The 18,458-nt window shown below is 39.4% G+C and overlaps 1 protein-coding gene across 17 annotated transcripts in view; it reads left to right on the forward strand.

The window, feature by feature from the left end:
- OXR1 (oxidation resistance 1) overlaps window positions 1-18,458 on the forward strand; it is a 255,302-nt gene that overhangs the window by 164,810 nt on the left and 72,034 nt on the right. Inside the window, exon 1 of one of the 17 annotated variants that reach the window (XM_079300943.1) lies at window positions 16,613-16,870. The exons of 15 other annotated variants lie outside the window; for them this stretch is intronic. In XM_079300943.1, coding sequence (XP_079157069.1) covers window positions 16,717-16,870 — 154 coding nt within the window. In that variant the 5' untranslated portion in view covers window positions 16,613-16,716. Of the gene's footprint in view, window positions 1-16,612; window positions 16,871-18,458 lie in introns of those variants that run through there. One more of the 17 variants, XM_079300946.1, reaches the window with a different exon arrangement.

Genomic DNA, 18,458 nt, shown 5'->3' on the forward strand with positions numbered 1-18,458 from the left:
AATACTTGCCAAAACAATCAGTCACTTATATGGCCTCATACTGGTATTATTGGCTTGCAGGATCCCTATTAATAAAGGGGTTTGCATAGGAACCAATAGCAAGGTGCATTTTTGAACAGGTGTCTATTGGAACATTCTTTTAAAAAAAGTTTGACAAAATGTACTATATTTAGACTTGTACTTTTCCACTGTCAAGATGTTACATCTCAAAACTCGGCAGAATGTCCTCAGGGAGACACACATTTCTGTATTCTGTGAGGAGGCAAGAAAAGGTGTGGCTGGCATGAACAAATGCTTCCTTTAATTCTTCTACTGCATGCTGGGTTAGCTCTGAAAATAATTAAGAGGTAGGGAATGTTTCCTTTTCACTTTTCTCTTGATTAACTCTCTGCTGCCCAGGGCCATTTATTATCATTTGGAAATAATATCTTGGAGTGGAATAAGAGAAGCAAAGTTCAGGATTTGCAGTAGCACCACAGGAGTTCTGCTGTAAAATCTCATTGAGCCCTATTCAGTGCTTTCCATCTCACCCTGTGCTCTTCAACCAAACCCCCTCTTGACCCAGAAACAGAGCTGAGTTAAGAGTATGACCCAAGGAGCCAGAAGAAATTGGCTCAGAGCCTCTTTTACATCATGCCCCTTCACTAGATTCACATGCCTTGGAGTCAAGCTGTTATATCAGTGCTATCATATACTTCTGTGATATTCCTGCATGAGGCTGCCCTGTGGAGAAGTTTCCAGGATATGATTTACAAAGCTAACACCAGAGACTGTACCTTCTTAGAGGTCAGTAATGCAAGATTTCTTCCTGCACATAAAAGGAATTCATTCAGGCTATGTGACTCATGGAACTGTGTCCTTTCTTTGGAAAATCATGTAATGATACTTTGCCCTTTCTGCAGGAAATCATATCAGATGTGGTAAATAACTTCTTTCTTCACTTGTAAGTTTTGTCCTGCAGAACAATATCCGTGGGTTGCAATGGAACATAAAGCCTTAAATGTTCATGCCCTTTGTCAAACCTTCTTAACAGTGAATAAAAGGCCACAGGATTTCACTTCTTGTGAGTGGAACAGTTTTTAGCTTCTTCCCCCCAGTATCCATCCTGAAGGTTCCAGGTCCTTGCTAGTAAAAGGAATCAAGTGATACCAAGTGTTTAAGTAAAGAAGTCTCTAAAGATGCTATTTGGTACTAAGCTAATAAACAATTTGGTGTCTCCTCAATGCAGCTTCAGGCACTTTAGTGTCTATCTTTAACATCAACTGTGTAAAACTATAAGTGAAACTATATGAAGCATATAAACTATATGAAGCATTTAGCACTGCAGCTCTGAAAAACAGCTGTTTTTCATTCACTTCATTCACAGCATCTAGCATAATATGTCCTTGAGAAAACTGGGTGACTCAGGCAGTTTATTACTGTTTTCTAGCTATACTGTTTTAATTGACTGCTGTATTTTGAAAGGTAGTATTTTTAAGGGGATTGTCCATACACTTCTTTCAAATACTTTGTCTAGTAGTTATGCAAAGAATAAGATTTCCAAGTAAGCAATCCACTATTTGTTGTCATATGTGAAAACACTTTGTCACTTATAGTTTTCTGCTGTTTCCTTGCTGTGCTGTTTTGATAATTTATTAGAGAAACCAAGCATTTTCTCCCTAGATCTGCAAGAACTCAGTCTTAACTTGTGCAAAGCCCTCTTCTCACTGAGTGCACCATACTTTTGTTACAGAATCAGCCCACTGAGCACCCAAAAACTTAATTTAGAGATGTACAATAACTTAAGTTTAAAAAACCATGTAAAGTAAAACCATGAAAGAGGAAAAAGAATAAAGGACATCAGAAGAATGTAAGTTACTGAAGCACAACAGAATCAATTGCTTTTCACTCTGCTGTAAGTAATGACATGGCTCACAGGATCCTTCAACTTTAACTAATGTAAAGAGAATCTATTGCACTTATAGAAATTCACTGAAATTCATGGATTTTTTCCATCCTAAAAACATTATTATGATCTGTAACAGGGAGGAGATGTGAGGTATCTCAAGATTTGGGTGAGATCACACATCTTTCAGTATGAAAGAAATTAAGAAGAGAGTAATCTAAAAATGGCTTGGAGATCATCCCTCTGGATCTATTTGCACTTAGACTAATATTTGTATTTTCTTCTTGAAGCATGAGTTCTGAAAAACTAAAGGCAAAGGTCTTACAAACAAAGCACTTCCAGACACTGGAGATCTGTCTGAAGATCCTGTTATCAAAGAAGTACAACTCTGCATTACTTATGTAGATGGCAATAAAATATTTTTATGAAGTGTGTTTTGTGTCACAGCAGGGCTGACTGGCCAGCATGGTTATGCTTTCATTAGCTCATAACTTCCACAAGATTCTGTTTGACACCAAGTCTGAAAAAGTGTTAGAAGGAGAGTGTCAGAATTTAGTGGTACTAACACCTGACTGTATGAAAGTTTTTGTTAAGAAAAGGGAAAAAATAATTTTGGAGGAGGAAAGGACAATATTGCTTGACAATAAATCAAGTAATAATTCCTCTGCTTTTTAATATTTGGGAGAATGTTTTACCCTCAAATGATGCAAGATGCCTTTGTAAAATGCAAGAGGCATGGCAGACCACAACATTTAGCAAGATTTTCCTATCTGCAATATGCCATGGCAATCTGCCCTCAAAAGTCTAATTACCTCTTTCAAAAGACTTTTGTGATTGTGCAAGCTGCACACAACTTATTCCTAATTCTTTTTCTTCAGGGTAATACTGCTGATACTTGAGGAAGGTTCGTGTTATAAAATCAAATGGAAAAGCATTTGAACAGTCAAAACACTGCTGTGGATATCAAATGTGTGATGCACCCAGTTTCCCAGGACAGAATATTGCCTAGACTAAGCACCCAGTGATGCTGGTTTGTTGACTGAGACACCATTGTCCTGATTCAGACCAATTTGCACAATGGAAACACAGCTTCCACATCCAGACCATTAGGTCATAATGTCTCACAGGTGGCACTTTGTTATGATGAGCACACACTTTACAGTGCTCCTGAAATCCCTATTTATATCACCACTAGAGGCTTACTCCCCTTTGCTACTCATGCTGCCAAACCACCCCTCCAAGCCTGCAGCACTTTAAAGCTTGTTTTGCAGGCTTACATGCAGCCCATGTAAGAGGGGTGGGGAATGTTTATGGTACAAGCAAGTCCTTGTGTCATCCAGTGTGAGTAACTTTGGAAAGTGAATGCTACAGCTAGCTCATGCTCCTTTTAAGAAGTGTGTCATCATGCCTTCTAAAAGTAATATTGCATGTTAAGACTATTGAGAAATAGTGAACTTTAATGTGCTGTCTCAAAGTTCTAATTGACCTCAACATTTTGGATCACATAAGTAAGCACTGCATGCATAAGAAAACACATAAAATGAGACTTTATCTTGTTTTCCACCTGCTGGCTTCAAAATGTAAAGGCAAAACATTAGTCTTCACAGAAGTTACAGAAATGCCAATACAATTCAGTTTAAAACTTAATATACATCTCATTTGAAAGATTACTGTTTTTCTGTGGGTTACAAAACAAAATGATTATCTGCTTCTAGAAGAATTATTGCTTGAAGTAAAACATTTAATGCCAGAAATGGTGTTTAGTTTGATGTCCTTATGCAGAGAATGCTGAGCACAAATTACACAGTAAAAAGCCTAGAAACCTTATGGTACTGAGGCTAAAATAATTTTCAGAGGCGAATATCATAATTTAAAAATTACTCATTTTATGTAACTTGAAAATGAGCATCATATGAAAACAAGTGGTACATATTTATTTATTAAGGTTTATGACAACTGAGTTTCATAAAAACAGATAAAATAAAATTTCTTTTAAAAAGCACAAACAAGGTCCAACAGCCAAATAAATAATTATATACAAAATAGAAGAATCAAGTAGAATATTCTTAATCCAGAGGAGATGGGAAGCATAGAGGATACAAAGAATGTAAAATATTGGTAGGTGGGTAGATATTATGCACCTACTAATTCACACCTGTGATGCCTACGCTCACCTTTGAAGTAAAATAATTTAATCAAAAAGGATTTCAGCATCAGGAAGCCATGACTTTAGTTTGCAGAAATCTATTTTAATGAGGAATTGTTTGGGCCACTGGCTTGTTTTATAATCATGTATTTCATTCAGCTGAGTAAAATCTCAATGCCAAACAAACCCAAATTTTCTGCTGCCCTTCACTTTTCCTAAACGTGTTGACATAATAATGATGGTATTTATTAAAAAACTTTAGTAATTCTGATAATTCAGTATCTGATTCCTGTGGTCTCCAGTAGGATGAAGAGCTAATTCTGTTACTCTGACTGCACAATTGAACTATCAGAAGATGCTCTAAAAAAACAGCCAGCTCTCCCCATATTATCCCATAGTGTCCCATCAGCAACAAGGGAGAAATGTGGTAGCATCAAGAGAGGTAATGTAAAAAGTAGCCTTCTACCAGGTGATACCAGTTGGTAGCTGATTCAAACTGGTAGAAAATAAATGATAACTCCTAGGTAATTTATTAAAGTGCTTGAACAGTCAGAACACCTGAGTGTTGAAAGTTTAAATCAAGTGATCATAGCTCCACAGTACAGTTCTCACGTTCCTCTTCATTTGGGCATGGAACAGAACTTTTGGGGAAAAAATTATGGTCACACTCAAAGCCTCTGTGCTTTGCTAAAGAAAGCAAAGTCACAGCTCACAGTGCTTTGTGCTGTGCATCAATAGTAAGAAAACCATCCCTCTGACCATGCTTTAAAATTATTTTAGCTCAATCTTGCATGTTTTTCAAGTAAGAATTTTTTACCTTCTTAGAGGAATGACTCTGACACATGGTAAGATTTTTAACAAACCAACCTTGGGTATTCCTGCTTTGTATTGGTAAAATATCATTCTGTCTGTTAAGTCATATGTGAATATACCATTATACTTGATGATAAACAGTTTCCAGGTTGATTTTTAAAAAATTAAATATGCATAGTGGGTTACAAGCTTTTCTCAGTACCCCTTCCTTTTATAGGCACTTCATATCTTAATTGTAACAGATTTCCCATTCCTGACAATTACTTTGCATGACAGTAAAATATTATTTTGGATTTAAAAAAACTCCTGTAAAATATAATCTCTTTTCCTAAAGGCCTTGAATTTTGAAGATTAGCTTTAATTTTTGAAAACCAAAGAAACCCTTATCCTATGTCTGCACATTGAGGAACAGTGCAATGAAACTCCTGTGCCAACTATTTGTATTACAGAGTGCAAAGCAGCATCTGTGGAGTCAGGGCATGAGCAGGCTCCTCTCCCTGCCTGCCAGCCAGCTTGGCAGTGCAGCTGCACCAGCACAGAGGGATATTTGTGTGCTAAATCTAAACCTGCTGCAGGATTCATTCCCTGCCCTTCCAGAATCACAGCTGGCTTCTCAGGGCAGTCTACAGCCACTATAATGTAATATACCCAGGATGTTTGGCAAAATCTCCTGGTTGTCCTCCAAAGATTTCTTTTTTTCACGTTTGTTTCCCTTTGTAGATTACAACTTCAGAGCCCTTAAGACTTAAACATCTGAGAATGTTCTGATAGTCTATTTGGATTATTTTCCAGAAACACTTTATGTTCATTACTCCTCTTTAAACTAAGTCATAAACACTGGTACTTGGTGAGATTTCAAATTTTCTGGATAAGGCAACTGAGGAGGAAAAGCCACACCATCTTATATTCACTTCAGGATTAAAAAAAGAGAAAAATGAAAGCAAAATAATAGCTTTTCTCTCTCTCTTTGCTTCAACATCCATAGCAATTGAGGTGCTATGTATCTCCCTGGGACCCCAGACCTGCTCTCCTGAGCTTCCTCCCTCTGCAGAGGTCATTCCCTTCAGGCTGCAAGTGACTCAAGGAGATAATTTGCTGAGAACTTCTCCTGGTTCCAGATCAGGGGGACAGGGTGGCATCATGGCAATCCTTGCATCAGACTGGCTGGGCAGGGTGAGGTGAAGGTAACATTTTACTCATATCCAGCTTGGTGTCCTATTTCCTCAGTGGCCAGCAGCAGCTGGTAATTAGGGAAAGAAAATAGAAGAAGTCAAGTATGAAAGGACACCAAGCTGATATTTCCTCTGAGCTTTAGGCAGTCTGTGGCATAGAGACTTCCAGAAACCAGAGTTTGCATTTGCATTCTTTGGCTTATTAGGTCTTGATGTGCTTCCTGTGAATTTTTCTAATTACTTTTTGAACCATTCATAGTTTTGTCGTACACAACATTCTGTGGTAATGAATTCTGTGATTCAGTTATGCAGTGTAACAAAATGTTCCCTTTTTTAAAATCTTCACAGTAATTTCATTAGATGCCCCTACTTCTCTTATCACAAGAAATGTGAATAGTTTTTTTCTCTGATCTATTTTTGGCTTACCTGCTTTCTATTATTTTCTCTGCTTTCCTAGAAAGCAGCAGCTCAACACATTTGTTGCTTTTCTCAGTAGGTTTTCTGAGTACATTGCATCTTTTTTGAGACAGAGTGACCAGCAGTACAATCTATATTAATTTGAATAATTTACAGAACTTTTAATGATTTTTTTTTCTGATAATTAATACTTATTTTACCATTTTGATATCTACTGACTTACATTTTCATTTATCTCTACTGGATTGCTCATGTAAAGCTCATCACTGTGTATGTATAAACATGGTTAGGCACTTAGAGGAAAACTTATCTTTACTCTGCATTTATCAGCAGGGAATTTACCTTGCTGTTTTATGTTCTGTATTATGAAACAATCTTTAACTCTTTTCAGCATATTTTACTTTTCCACATAATTTAGTATCAGCAGCAAACTCCATCACCTTCTTATTATCTCGTTAGCCCAATAGTGCAGTAAGTTCAAAAGCATGCATCTCTGTTGGGCTGCATTGAGAATCTTTCCTCCTCTGCTGTGAAGTCTGGGCTCTTGCTTACAGTACCTTAAAGGATATTAAATAATGAACCACCTCATCCTACAACAGCTTCATCTCCTTGCTGCAGGACTTTGTAAAAAACTTCCTGAAAGTATGAGTACACTGCTATCAACAGATTGTTCTTATCCACAACTATTGGCTCTTATAGAAAACTATAGATTTGCCAACCATGATGCAAACAGTTGATTTTTGCTCTTTTACTTATTCCAGATGTCTTCTAACTTTATTATTACAATTTAATTTCTTCATGAAGTTTGAGTAACACCAGAGGTCCTTTAATACCACAGAGTCCATCAAAGCTTTCTGTGAAAAAAAAAAAAAAAAAAAAAAACAACACAAAAGGAAAGGAAAGTTACTGAGGATATAAAACAAGCCTAAGTTATTAAAAGGTTGTGGTGCTGGGTTTTTTCAGTATTGCTTTTGTAATCATGTTCTGACTTCAGTAGGACAGAACTCTTTTTCTTCTTAGTAGCTGGTGCAGTGCTGTGTTTTGAATTCAGTATCAGAATAATGTTGAGAACCACTGATGTTTTGGTTGTTCCTGAGCAGTGTTTACTCTGAGTCAAGGACTTGTCACTGCCTCATTCTCTACCAGGGAGGAGGTGCAGAAAAACTGGAAGGGACCACAGCCAGGGCAGCTGACCTCAGCTGGCCAGAGGGATATTCCATACCATGGAATGTCAGCCAAGTATATTAAGTGGGGGAGCTGCCTGGAAGGGGGATGATCAGTGCTTGGGAATGGGCTGGGCATCAGTCAGCAGGTAGTGAGCAATTGCATTGTGCACCACTTTCCTTCCTGGGCTTCAAATTTTCTCCACCTTCTCCTTTTTATTACAATTATTATTAATAGTAGTTCATTATTATTATTATAATCTTTTTACTTTGTTAATTATTATATTTTACTTTGTTTCAGTCATCAAAATGTTCTATCTCAATCCATGAGATAAGATGGAAAATTCATCTATTTTCTTTTTTTCCTGATTCCCCTCCCCATCCCATTGGTGGAGGGGGCAATGGAAAGTGCAGGAGGGGATCCACATCCTGGTGCATGTTCCTCAGGGATGGTAGAGACTGTCTCCACCAGTCAATCTCCTCCTCAGAGCCCCACATACTTTATAACCTCTCTCTCCCCTCTTTGGCTGTGCCACCCTGCTGGGCAGCTCATCCCCCTGGCCTCCCCACACAGGATCCATCTCTCCTCCCTCCTGTGCCAGTGCCAGGCTCTGGCACACTCTGCAGACTGACACCTGGGTGTTCTCATGGCAGCTCCATCTGTCAGCTCCAGAGCATGTCAGCTGGAGCAGCCTTGGAGAATTCTTCAATGACACTGAGATATCAGACAATGACACTGAAATATCCAAGGCACAACTTCAGCAACAGATTAGTAGGAACTCAAACTCCAACTCATATAACTGAATTTTTCCTTTGCATTTAAAACAAAAATAGATCAAGTCTAGACTAATTATTTTTCCTTTCTCACTGATGTTTGCTGACCTTACTAATATTCATGACTTAACTAGTATCTGTATGTATTTCCAACATAGCCTAATTTATTGATATTGGGACCTATATTTGAAAGAAATAAGCTTTTTCCTTCTGAGAAATACAACAGCCTGGCTCCTTGATAAAAAGAATGTCACTAGTGTTTCACCCTTAACCCCTGCCAGTCAAATCACTTATAAATTCCAAGTCTTGATCCTGAAGCACTGGTGTAAAAATCTTTGACAGATTTATTACCTATGAAAAGAACTGTTCTTTTGAGATTTTGTACACAATATATGTTCACAATATTTCATCCTTAGATGAATACAAGGGAATACAAGGCAAGCCATGCCTTTAGCAATTTTAAAAGAAGACTCCAGAAGATCCCTAAGTAAATAGAAGTTAATTAATAAGAGGCAAGACAGCAAGTAGGATCTGTAAAGCTGTGTAAGTGCCCAGGTTCTCAGTGATGTGTACAGCCTTGCTGCTAAATGCAGCTGAACACAAGAGAGACAGCATACTGCAAATCATTTCAGGGGAAAATGTGACAGTAATGAAAGCCAGAATAATAAAATGTGGGAGAGACGCAGGAGTTAAGATAGGAAATCTCAAGGGAGAAAACTACTGGATAAAGGATAAAGTTTCTTAATTCAGTGATAATACAGTAATGGACAGCCTTCAAATGATTTAGCTAGCTAGAAGCAATGGATTTGATTTTTGGGGATAAATTGTAGTAATTATCTCCAAAAGGACAGAGTGAATAACCATCCACAAGTTTTCTACATGATATTATGGGAGCAAATGAATCAGGCATATGCTTGTGATGTGCTGCCAGTGGGGGAGGGGAGAGACACCAGATGTTCCTTAAGAAGCAAGATTTAACAAGAAAGAAAAAGCAGAACTTCCTCTTAGTACATTCAACATACTTCTTCTGGGTTTTCATTCAAAAGAAAATTTCAAGAATGTCCTGCAGTAATTTAGGTGGCTCAGGAAAAGGTATGTACAAAAAGCTTTCATGTGCTTACTTTACTTAAGGGAAACAACCACAATAAAAACAGGTAGCAAAGACTGGAACAGAATTCAGTCTTTTTTTAACTAATCCTTAATCCTAGAATGCACTGCCTAAGCAGGAGCAAGTAAAATAGAAAATCAGTAATTCTTATTAGAATAAAAAAGATTCCAATCAGAAGGATCAGCTGTTTCCATTAGCCTTATTCTGGTTTAAGATAAATTCTGATTAAATTCTGCAACCATTTTTCTAGTAAATATCTCTGTACCTTAGATGGAATTTCTACATAGAACTGACTGCTCATCACTGTTCTTAAGCTTGTGTTTTCCAGGTATCTGAGAAGAATAATTTTGTTCTAGTGAATCGAAAGGATCTTGTGTCTTAGATATCTTCAGGTCTAAAGGTTGCAGTGAAAACTGCAACATAACCTATTACTAAAAGCCATAATGCTTTCTGAATTGGAAACTCATTTGTTGCCAACCAAACATAATGAGAATATGTGACAAGCAGTTGATTATTTCTTCAAACAGACAGAACCAGTTCATTATATCACTTTAAAGACATTATTAGTTTGAAGATTATTAATGTTATAACCCCAAGAAGGACTTTGGATTTCTAAAGTGTGTGGCTTTTGCTATAAATACAGGGAATACAGTCAGTCATGTGGTGGTGAGATATTGATCACAAAGTATTTTTCATGTTAATATTCTGAATCAAGGCTTTTGTTTGAAATCTGAGTTGTCTTATGATTGCCTAGTCTTCAGAAATGGTATAGAACAAGACTGAGCTTTAACAGCTGTATCCTACCAGAGGGACATTCTATTTTATTATGAACCAGTCAGTCAATGTAAAAAGCGAATTGGAATCTGGCTCTATTGTTTCTGAGCAAGTACAAGCAGCCTCCTTACAGGAATACAGTGCATTAACAACTTCATAAGCATTTAGTGAGTGTTAAGGAAAAAATAGTTACACTTATATGGCAAAAAGGAAAAAAAAATACCGTTTGCTTATGATGCAAATATCTGATGAATAATCAATTTTCTGAACACCTTTCATAAGCAATTATTTATCATTTGCATAATTTATGCCTCTGTGGAGGATGAGAGTAGCTAGTAAATACCATGGAGTCATCAATTATACTGTCAGTGTTTTCCACATTCAGTTGCAAAACACATGATGAAAGAAAAAAAATGTCAGTGAGTTGATGACACGAAGACAAAAGACACGTCCACTGAAAACTGACTCTGTTCAGCAAGTGCCATAACTAGTGAACATCCTTAAACTGCATGGGTGTCTATGAAAATGCATTCATACCACCTTGGGTCCAAATTCAATTTCATACAGCTCCCTGAAAGAACAGAATGTTCAGTTTATAATAAGCCACTGCTGACCACAAAAATATGAACTGAAGACCTGGAGGTCATTTAATGTTTATTTGATAAGGTAGTCTATATACAGAGATGTGTAATTGCAGCTGAAACTAAAGTCCTGCTGTACACATGGATAAGTCCCCATATGATATGCATTTGTTCTCAAGCCATGTTTGAAAACTTCCATGTTGATATCACTGATATTCTAACAAATGTTACATAGGATGGATCATTTCAACATCCAAACATAAGTATACTTTGGGAAAATAAGAAAAATACATATTTAGTCTTAGAATATTCATTTTTGTAATGCTAATTCTTTCACTGTTTTATGAAAATAAAGCATAAATACAAATTCTATATCATATATTCTATATGATTTTGTAATTTTGCAGGGAGGCTGGGTAACTGCAGGAAGCAAAGGCTTGTTATTTACCTCAATCTCTGAAAATTCAGACCATATGCAGCTGAATTGGGGACATCCAAAAGTGTCAAAAAACTGTGGCATGTTTTTGAAATCTGATAAAATTATTTTGCAAGATGAGGTTAAGTGGAGTAAAATACCCTTGATTTATACTGACTTCTGCTGGGTTTCATATGCTTAGGATGCATTCCTGTAACTATGCTATGTATGTCAGTACAGGGCACTTGTGCATCAATTAACATTTTTCATATACATGTGTTGCAGTAATGCCCCAGAAATGATTGTAGATTTTATCTGCATAGTGCTTCTATCTTTACTATCTAAATTAAAATTATTGTATGAAGATTTTTGAAATCTGGCAAGAAAAGCAAAAATTGCTTTGTCCTTAAAGATGAAATGGACTTGGGCTGTCCTAATTATAAATAGTCTCTCTTGGAGTAGATTAGATACCAAACAAACAAACAAAACCATAATATTTATGTATTCAACTTGGTAAGAAGACAAAATCACACAGTGAATGTTACAGTACTTAGTTATTATGAAATTAAATATAAGGAGCAGTGCATCTTTTGATGCTAAAATATATTGTAAGGGTAGATGGGATGCCCAAGGTCAAAGTGCTCTCCTTAGCCTGGAGAAACTTCCCATCTAGGTGTGGTACCTTTATTTTATATAGATTCTTATGAAATTAAGGATTTATTGAGCCATATTTGAAATACTAACGTAGCAGGTATTTGACTCACTTTTCTACTAAGAAAACAGCTCTCCTACCAGAGATACTCTTACAGCTTCCTGTCTTTTTCAGCATAATTTCAAGGGTAATTGTATACAAAATATAACCTATACCTGATGTATCCCAGTCCAGAATCAGGAACTGCCATATTCCCTTGTTGCCCATGTTTATTCTGCCTTGTCCCTTCAGAGTGACATTTTCTGGTGAGCAGTGAACAGCATCAGTGACCAAGATAGAGAATCTAATTTCAGTCTTACAGGGAACTGGTCAGTAAAATCAGAATTATATCCCTACCTGCTGGAGTCTGAAATTCCAGATTTGCCATTTCTGAAGCTAGTATGCAGATGGCAGTTTCTTTCTTGTTGAGTGCCTAATCTGAAAAGAGAATGTGGTACTTTGAAACCTCATAAACAGCCACACCTAGCCCACAGTTCTCTGTGAAGAACGTGTTTTAAACACACCCATTTACTTAGTGTCACCTACTGGTTATCTCTTTTCAACTTGTCCCAAATTTATACTGACACTGAATTTCCCTGTGGAATAACTTGAGCATTCTTAATCACAAAAATAGATCTGTAGAAATGGGTTTTTTTGCTTCTAGAACTGTGTATTTCCATACTTTGTCATTCAAATTAGTTTGCTCCTAGGGAAATAGGCCTGAGAATGTGGGAGTTCTGCGTGCCTGAGTTTTGGTCCCTCCTTCAGGAACTGCACATGCATTCTGTATTCTGTTCAATTTTTTACTGAAACAGCATTGGAAACAGAGTGCAGTAGGTTTTTCTGTGAATTAAGAGTTTACCTTTTTCACAAGGAAACAAAAACCCAAACAAATCCTGAATTATTTTACATTACTAAAAATAGGTTTCATTAAAAAATAAGGAAGAGGTTAAGCTTTTAAGAAGTTCTAATTCAAATTCATATTTTTGCCAATTACGGGTTTTGCAACACACAAATGGTAGTGTCTTGAGCAGAGGTGGTAGTTTAGAATACTTAACAAAGGCATGCAGCATCCTCATAGTGTTACATGGCAGTAAATTCCTCCAGAATGACTAAGGAATCTTAAATGGGGCATTTGGTTCAAGATGCCAGAATTACATACTTGCCTAGAGGTTGTTATATACAAATGAACGCTGACTAATTGCCAAATGACTGACACCAAGACTGTCACCTTGGAAAAAAAGCATGTGGAAGCCTCCTTTCTCACCAGATAGAGTGAGGGGTTTGTGTTCCTGCCTGGTGCACTTCTGCCTGCAGCTTGGTTGCACTGCAAATTTGGCAAGACACATTTATTGCAAGAGGCCCATATCCTGTGCACCAGGCACGTGAACTGGCCCAGCCCTAAGGAGGCTGAACAGCATCTGTTGGCATTTTGCTGGATTAGTAGCTACAATTTGCACTTATTTTCACAAGCAACAAATCTGTCTTTGTCTGAAGAGATTATATCTCTACCACTTGCTATGTTTTTATCTTTTTATTCTCCTATGAAATATATAACTATATATTCAGGCTTTGGAAATACTCTTATCCCATTGTGTCCTTTTCTATTTGACCAAAACAGATCCTTGGTCTCTTTCCCATTTTTTAGGATGCAGCTCAATCAGTTCTCTACCTGCTCTGGTTTAGGATTTGGAGATCTAGGTACGAGACCAGGCTGTGCAATAGATTAGCATAATGTGTTATGAAATATTACATCAGCAATGCAGACATATTCTGTCAGACACTTCTGCCACTACTGAATGTGGGTTGGTGTACAATACCAATATGAAGGCATCTCTATTTGGGCCACAGTCTGATTTCTCATTTTGAGCTAATATACAGTGGCACTGAAGACACAGAGGCTGGCATGAAACTTCCTCCCTCCCTCCCTCCCTCCCTTCCTTCCACTCTTCTAGCCCCTTAAATTCATCTGTTGTTTTGCAACTTCTGCTTGTACAGGTGTTCACACACCACTCAAACAGCTCTGGAGATCTAACTGGGGATAATTGCAACTTCAAAACAAAATAATAACAAATAAACAAAAAAAGTTTAGTTAGTTTTTATTAAACTAAAAGGTACTTTTAAATTGATCAGATTTACAACATAGTTAATTCACCTGCCAAATGAATCCTTGTGCTTACACTCGTAGCATGGGAACAGAAACAAGCAATTAAAAGCAAGTAGGGCCAGTTCCTTTTTATGGAGAGACAGTTTTAAGTGGCTGAGTTACAGAGATATTCGTTTCTCCACTGATACCACAGGCCACAAGATAAACCCTGAAAAGATCCTTGTTGCACATTCAGAGATCAAACACAGTCCTCCTCAGCAAAATCCTGGCTGTTTCCACACATTTTGAGGACAGAAAGGTAGAATGATCTGTTAAGGTGTTCAAGATCAATGTAAATGTAAAAAAAATAGAATTTAGAATCCAAATTTAGATTGGATGTTAGGGAAAATTTCTTCATCAAAAGGGTTGTCAAGCCTTGGAACAGACTGCTTATGGAAGTGGTAGGGTTACCATCCCTGCAGGTGAGGCATTTAGGGACATAGTTTAGTGGTGGACTTGGCAGTGCTGGGTTAACAGGTGGACTTGATGATCTAAAGGGCCTTTTCAAACCTAAACAATTTTATGGTTCTAGATATATAAACATGAAAGAGAAAAAAGAACAACAACAAAAAAAAAAACCACAAAAACAAACAAACAAACAAAAACCAAAAAAAAACCAAACCCAGAACCAAAAAGAGAAACAAACAAACAAAAAATAAAAAACAAAACACAACAAAGCCAACCCACTCACCCCAAACAAAAACTCACCCCAAAAAAACCCCAAACAATAAAAAAAAAACAAAAACAAAAACAAAAAACTATTTCAAACAACAAAAGAAATACATGCAGTCAATACATGTAGTCAATTCAATAGCAGAGTGTATGTGTCTGGAGTACTGGTGGTACTGGTAGGCAGCTGATGTGGAAGTTTCAAGTGTGCTGATCATCACGTTTGTAAGCTCATTTCTCATGCAAAGATGTAATAGATTTTGTCTAAAATAGAATCATCATGACAAAAGACCAATCATAACTTTTTCATGACAGAAAATTACACTGCTTAGGGCAGTGTAATATCTGGCTAGCAGAGCTGTTTATATTCTAAACATCTAGTGGTACTTAGACCATGCAGTGACTCTTCAGTTCCAGATTTATTCACTAGTCTTGCAACAGACAGATTACTCATCCATTTCTGCTGGCAGATCTTGGGGAAATGAAGGAGGGGCTAATTTTGTCAAAATTTTCTTGTTCTCTTTCAGTGAAAGGTTTTATTTGAAAAAAGTCTTGAACATCATTATCTCCTGAGCAAGAACTGATTTGAGTAGTAGAAAGGTTGATTTGAATGTACTGTTTAAATCAAGTAACCCTCAGAAATCAGCACTCTAAAATGCTGACGTTAAACTCTGATTTAATTGAGCAGCTGCTACAAGTGAATAGGAGTTGAAATAGCTCAGCACTTTGTTAGACTGTTCTGCATGTACACAATAGATTTGGCTCAACAAGAGCAATTTTTATTAAACAATGCCTTCATTTGCAGCTAGATGCAGCATATAATTGCATCATACTCATATTAGAATATAAGCATGTTAGCTTACAGTTCCATGTTCTCAAGATCTATGGCACAGGTATAAATATCATTATATGGCTGTTCTTTCAGCCTCCAAGCATGCAGAACACATTTTAAGGCAGATCTTAATAATGAGATTCAGTGCCTTAGGTATTTGGTTTTCTGTGAAACTGTTGGATCATGTTTCAATTAGTTTTACTTTTTTCAAAACCTTAAAAGTTTTAAGAATTATGGGGATGAAGAAAGGAAAGGTAGGAATGAATACCAAAAATCAATTCTCTTTTTCAAAAAGAAAGCAAAAGTGTATAATCTAGCAAGTTTTGCTGGAACTTTAGGGTGACCTAGAGGGTTCAAAGGTTGAGTCGGGTATGGATGTTGGCAGACACCCAAAGGAGGGCACCGGCACCTGGTGGCTGCCACAAGCGAGGGTGACAGCATCATCCCACGGCAGGGGTCAAGCACAGAGCAGCAAAACACACGGCTGGTCCTGCTTTACACTTACAGTGCAAAAACACTTTCGTATCCACGACGGTGAAAAGATTTAAAAGAGATTTGCATGATTTTCACGCTTGGGAATGCTGCGACGGGAAAGCTGGAAGTTCATAGAAAGCTTTTCGGCACGTGGTTGTGAAGCACCGCGCTTCCACCAAACAGCCATGGAGATGGCCCGTGGGGCTGCCCGGGCCCAGAAGGAAGCGGTGTCCCTGCTGTTCCGGCTTTTCCGGTGTCCCTGCTGCCCCGGGTATCCCGGTATCCCTGCTGTCCCAGTGTCCCGGTGTCCCTGTTGTCCCGCTGTCCCACTGTCCCGGTGTCCCGGCTGTCCCGGTGTCCCTGCTGTCCCGGGTGTCCCTGTTGTCCCACTGTCCCGGTGTCCCTGCTGTCCCGGGTGTCCCTGTTGTCCCACTGTCCCGGTGTCCCTGCTGTCCCGGGTGTCCCTGTTGTCCCGGCTGTCCCGATGTCCCTGTTGTCCCGCTGTCCCGGTCGCTCCCGGCCCCGCCCCGCGGCGGTGGCGGTGCGGCCCCTTTAAAAGGGGGCGTGGCCGCGCCAAAGTTTGCCCAAGTTGCGCGCGGGCCGGCGGCGCGCGGGTCGCGGCCCGGCCATGGCGCCCCCCGGCCGGTAGCGCCGCCATGGACTCGCTGACCGCCCTCACCGGCAAGGGCAGCCGCCTGCTCCGCGGCACCGCCAGCCGCCTCTGGGGCGCCGTGCCCGGCGGCCTCCGCCACGGCCGCTGCCAGGATGACCGGAGCCGCGGGGAGCCGGGGCCCGCCAAGCCGCCGCCAGGTACCGCTGGGGAAGGGGCCGGGAGGCAACGGCGGGCAGCGGGCTCGGCCCCTCGCCCCTCCGAGCTTGCCTGGAGAGCGGGAGCAGCGCGGGGAGAGGGTCCCTTCTCGGCCGGGAGCGGCCCCGCCGTGCCCGGGCTGCAGCCGAGCGGCCGGACAGACCGACAGCGGCTGGTGCCCGCTCCCGAGCGGCGGCGAGAGGGAGGAGGCGGCGGGGAAGGGCCGCACATGGGCCGGGACCGGATGGTGCCGGGGCTGCGTCTAGCAGCAGGAAACTGACTGACTGTCTTCCTAATTTCTGTGACACAACTCCTACGCGTCCTTTGCTAACTTCCCTCTCCTGGTGTTTTCGCGGACCAGGGCGTAGAAAAGCACCTGGAGCACAAGCCCCTCGACTGGAGATGATCTTTGTGTGCGAGGTTGTCTCTGCCTCAGGTTCTCCCGAGGAACAGGCAGCATTACTGGGATGTAGGCTCGGGGATGCTGAGGACAGAGGCGGCACCTCTGCCGCTCGGTGGCCAAACAGGTCAGGCAGGAGACAGGAGGAGGTGACTCCTGTGCTTGGGAGTAAGCTGCTGTTGTCACCCCTTTTCTTGATAATCCTCTTGGTGTAGGTATTTTAAGTACCTGATGTGAGCACTTATATTGTCAATAAATACTATGAAAACTGGAGGAGTGGTCAGTGAATGCACACGCACTTGTTTATGCAGAAGTGGAACATGCAGTGAGAGCTCTAGAGTGGTAATGCTATTGATTGGGAGTTTAAAACAAGTCATGACACAAGTAAGAGCAGCATGATCTAATAATTGCTTGGAAGTAAAAAGACATATGGAGTTAAGTTTGTGAAAGTGTTTTGTAATAAATAAAGAGTAAATATTTTCCATTTTTCTGTTTTGAGAAGCTCTGTGTGAAGTGGAATATTTCTTATAATCTTTAGATGAGGTTGAAGTCAGGTCTCTTCTGAAATTAAATATTTAAATACATTAAGTTTCTTTATTTGCAGAAAGAAGGGAAACTAGGTCTTCTAGTCAGAGTAGCAGGCACAGCAGTAGGAATGCCCGTGCAGCCAGTCAGATGTAGATGGTGTTTCCTTGTATGCATTGGATCACAGTCCTTGCAAGGAAAGGATAACTGGTAACTGGCTATGTTTACAGTGCTACTCTTTATTTTTTTCGTGTCCCTCCCTGGAGGATACATAGGAGGGAAAAAAGGACAGTAACTGGTTTTTCAGCAGTGAAAATGAAGTACCTTGGATAAAGCCTCTGTAAACAATTATGGACTTTTTGACAAAGATTACTTACGCTATTTTGTGGACCCAAAATGGCAATAAAATGCTTTAGCATCCTCTGGTCTTTTATTTCTTGCAAGGCCTAGTATAAAGCATTTCCTATGATACCTAGGATTTCCTGGAAGGAAAGGCTCTGGTTTTTTTTCCCCTCCTTTTCTTATGGGAAAAGGGATTAACTGCATTGTGATGTTCTGGGCTTTTTTTCCTCTAGCTTTGAGCAGCAAATGTATTTTCTTAGATGCTTTTGTAGTGTAATACTTAAAATTTGTGCTAATGGCAAGTTCTAGAATGCAGGGTGAGG

Source organism: Erithacus rubecula, assembly GCF_903797595.1.
Source record: "Erithacus rubecula genome assembly, chromosome: 3".
Lineage (NCBI taxonomy): Eukaryota > Metazoa > Chordata > Aves > Passeriformes > Muscicapidae > Erithacus > Erithacus rubecula.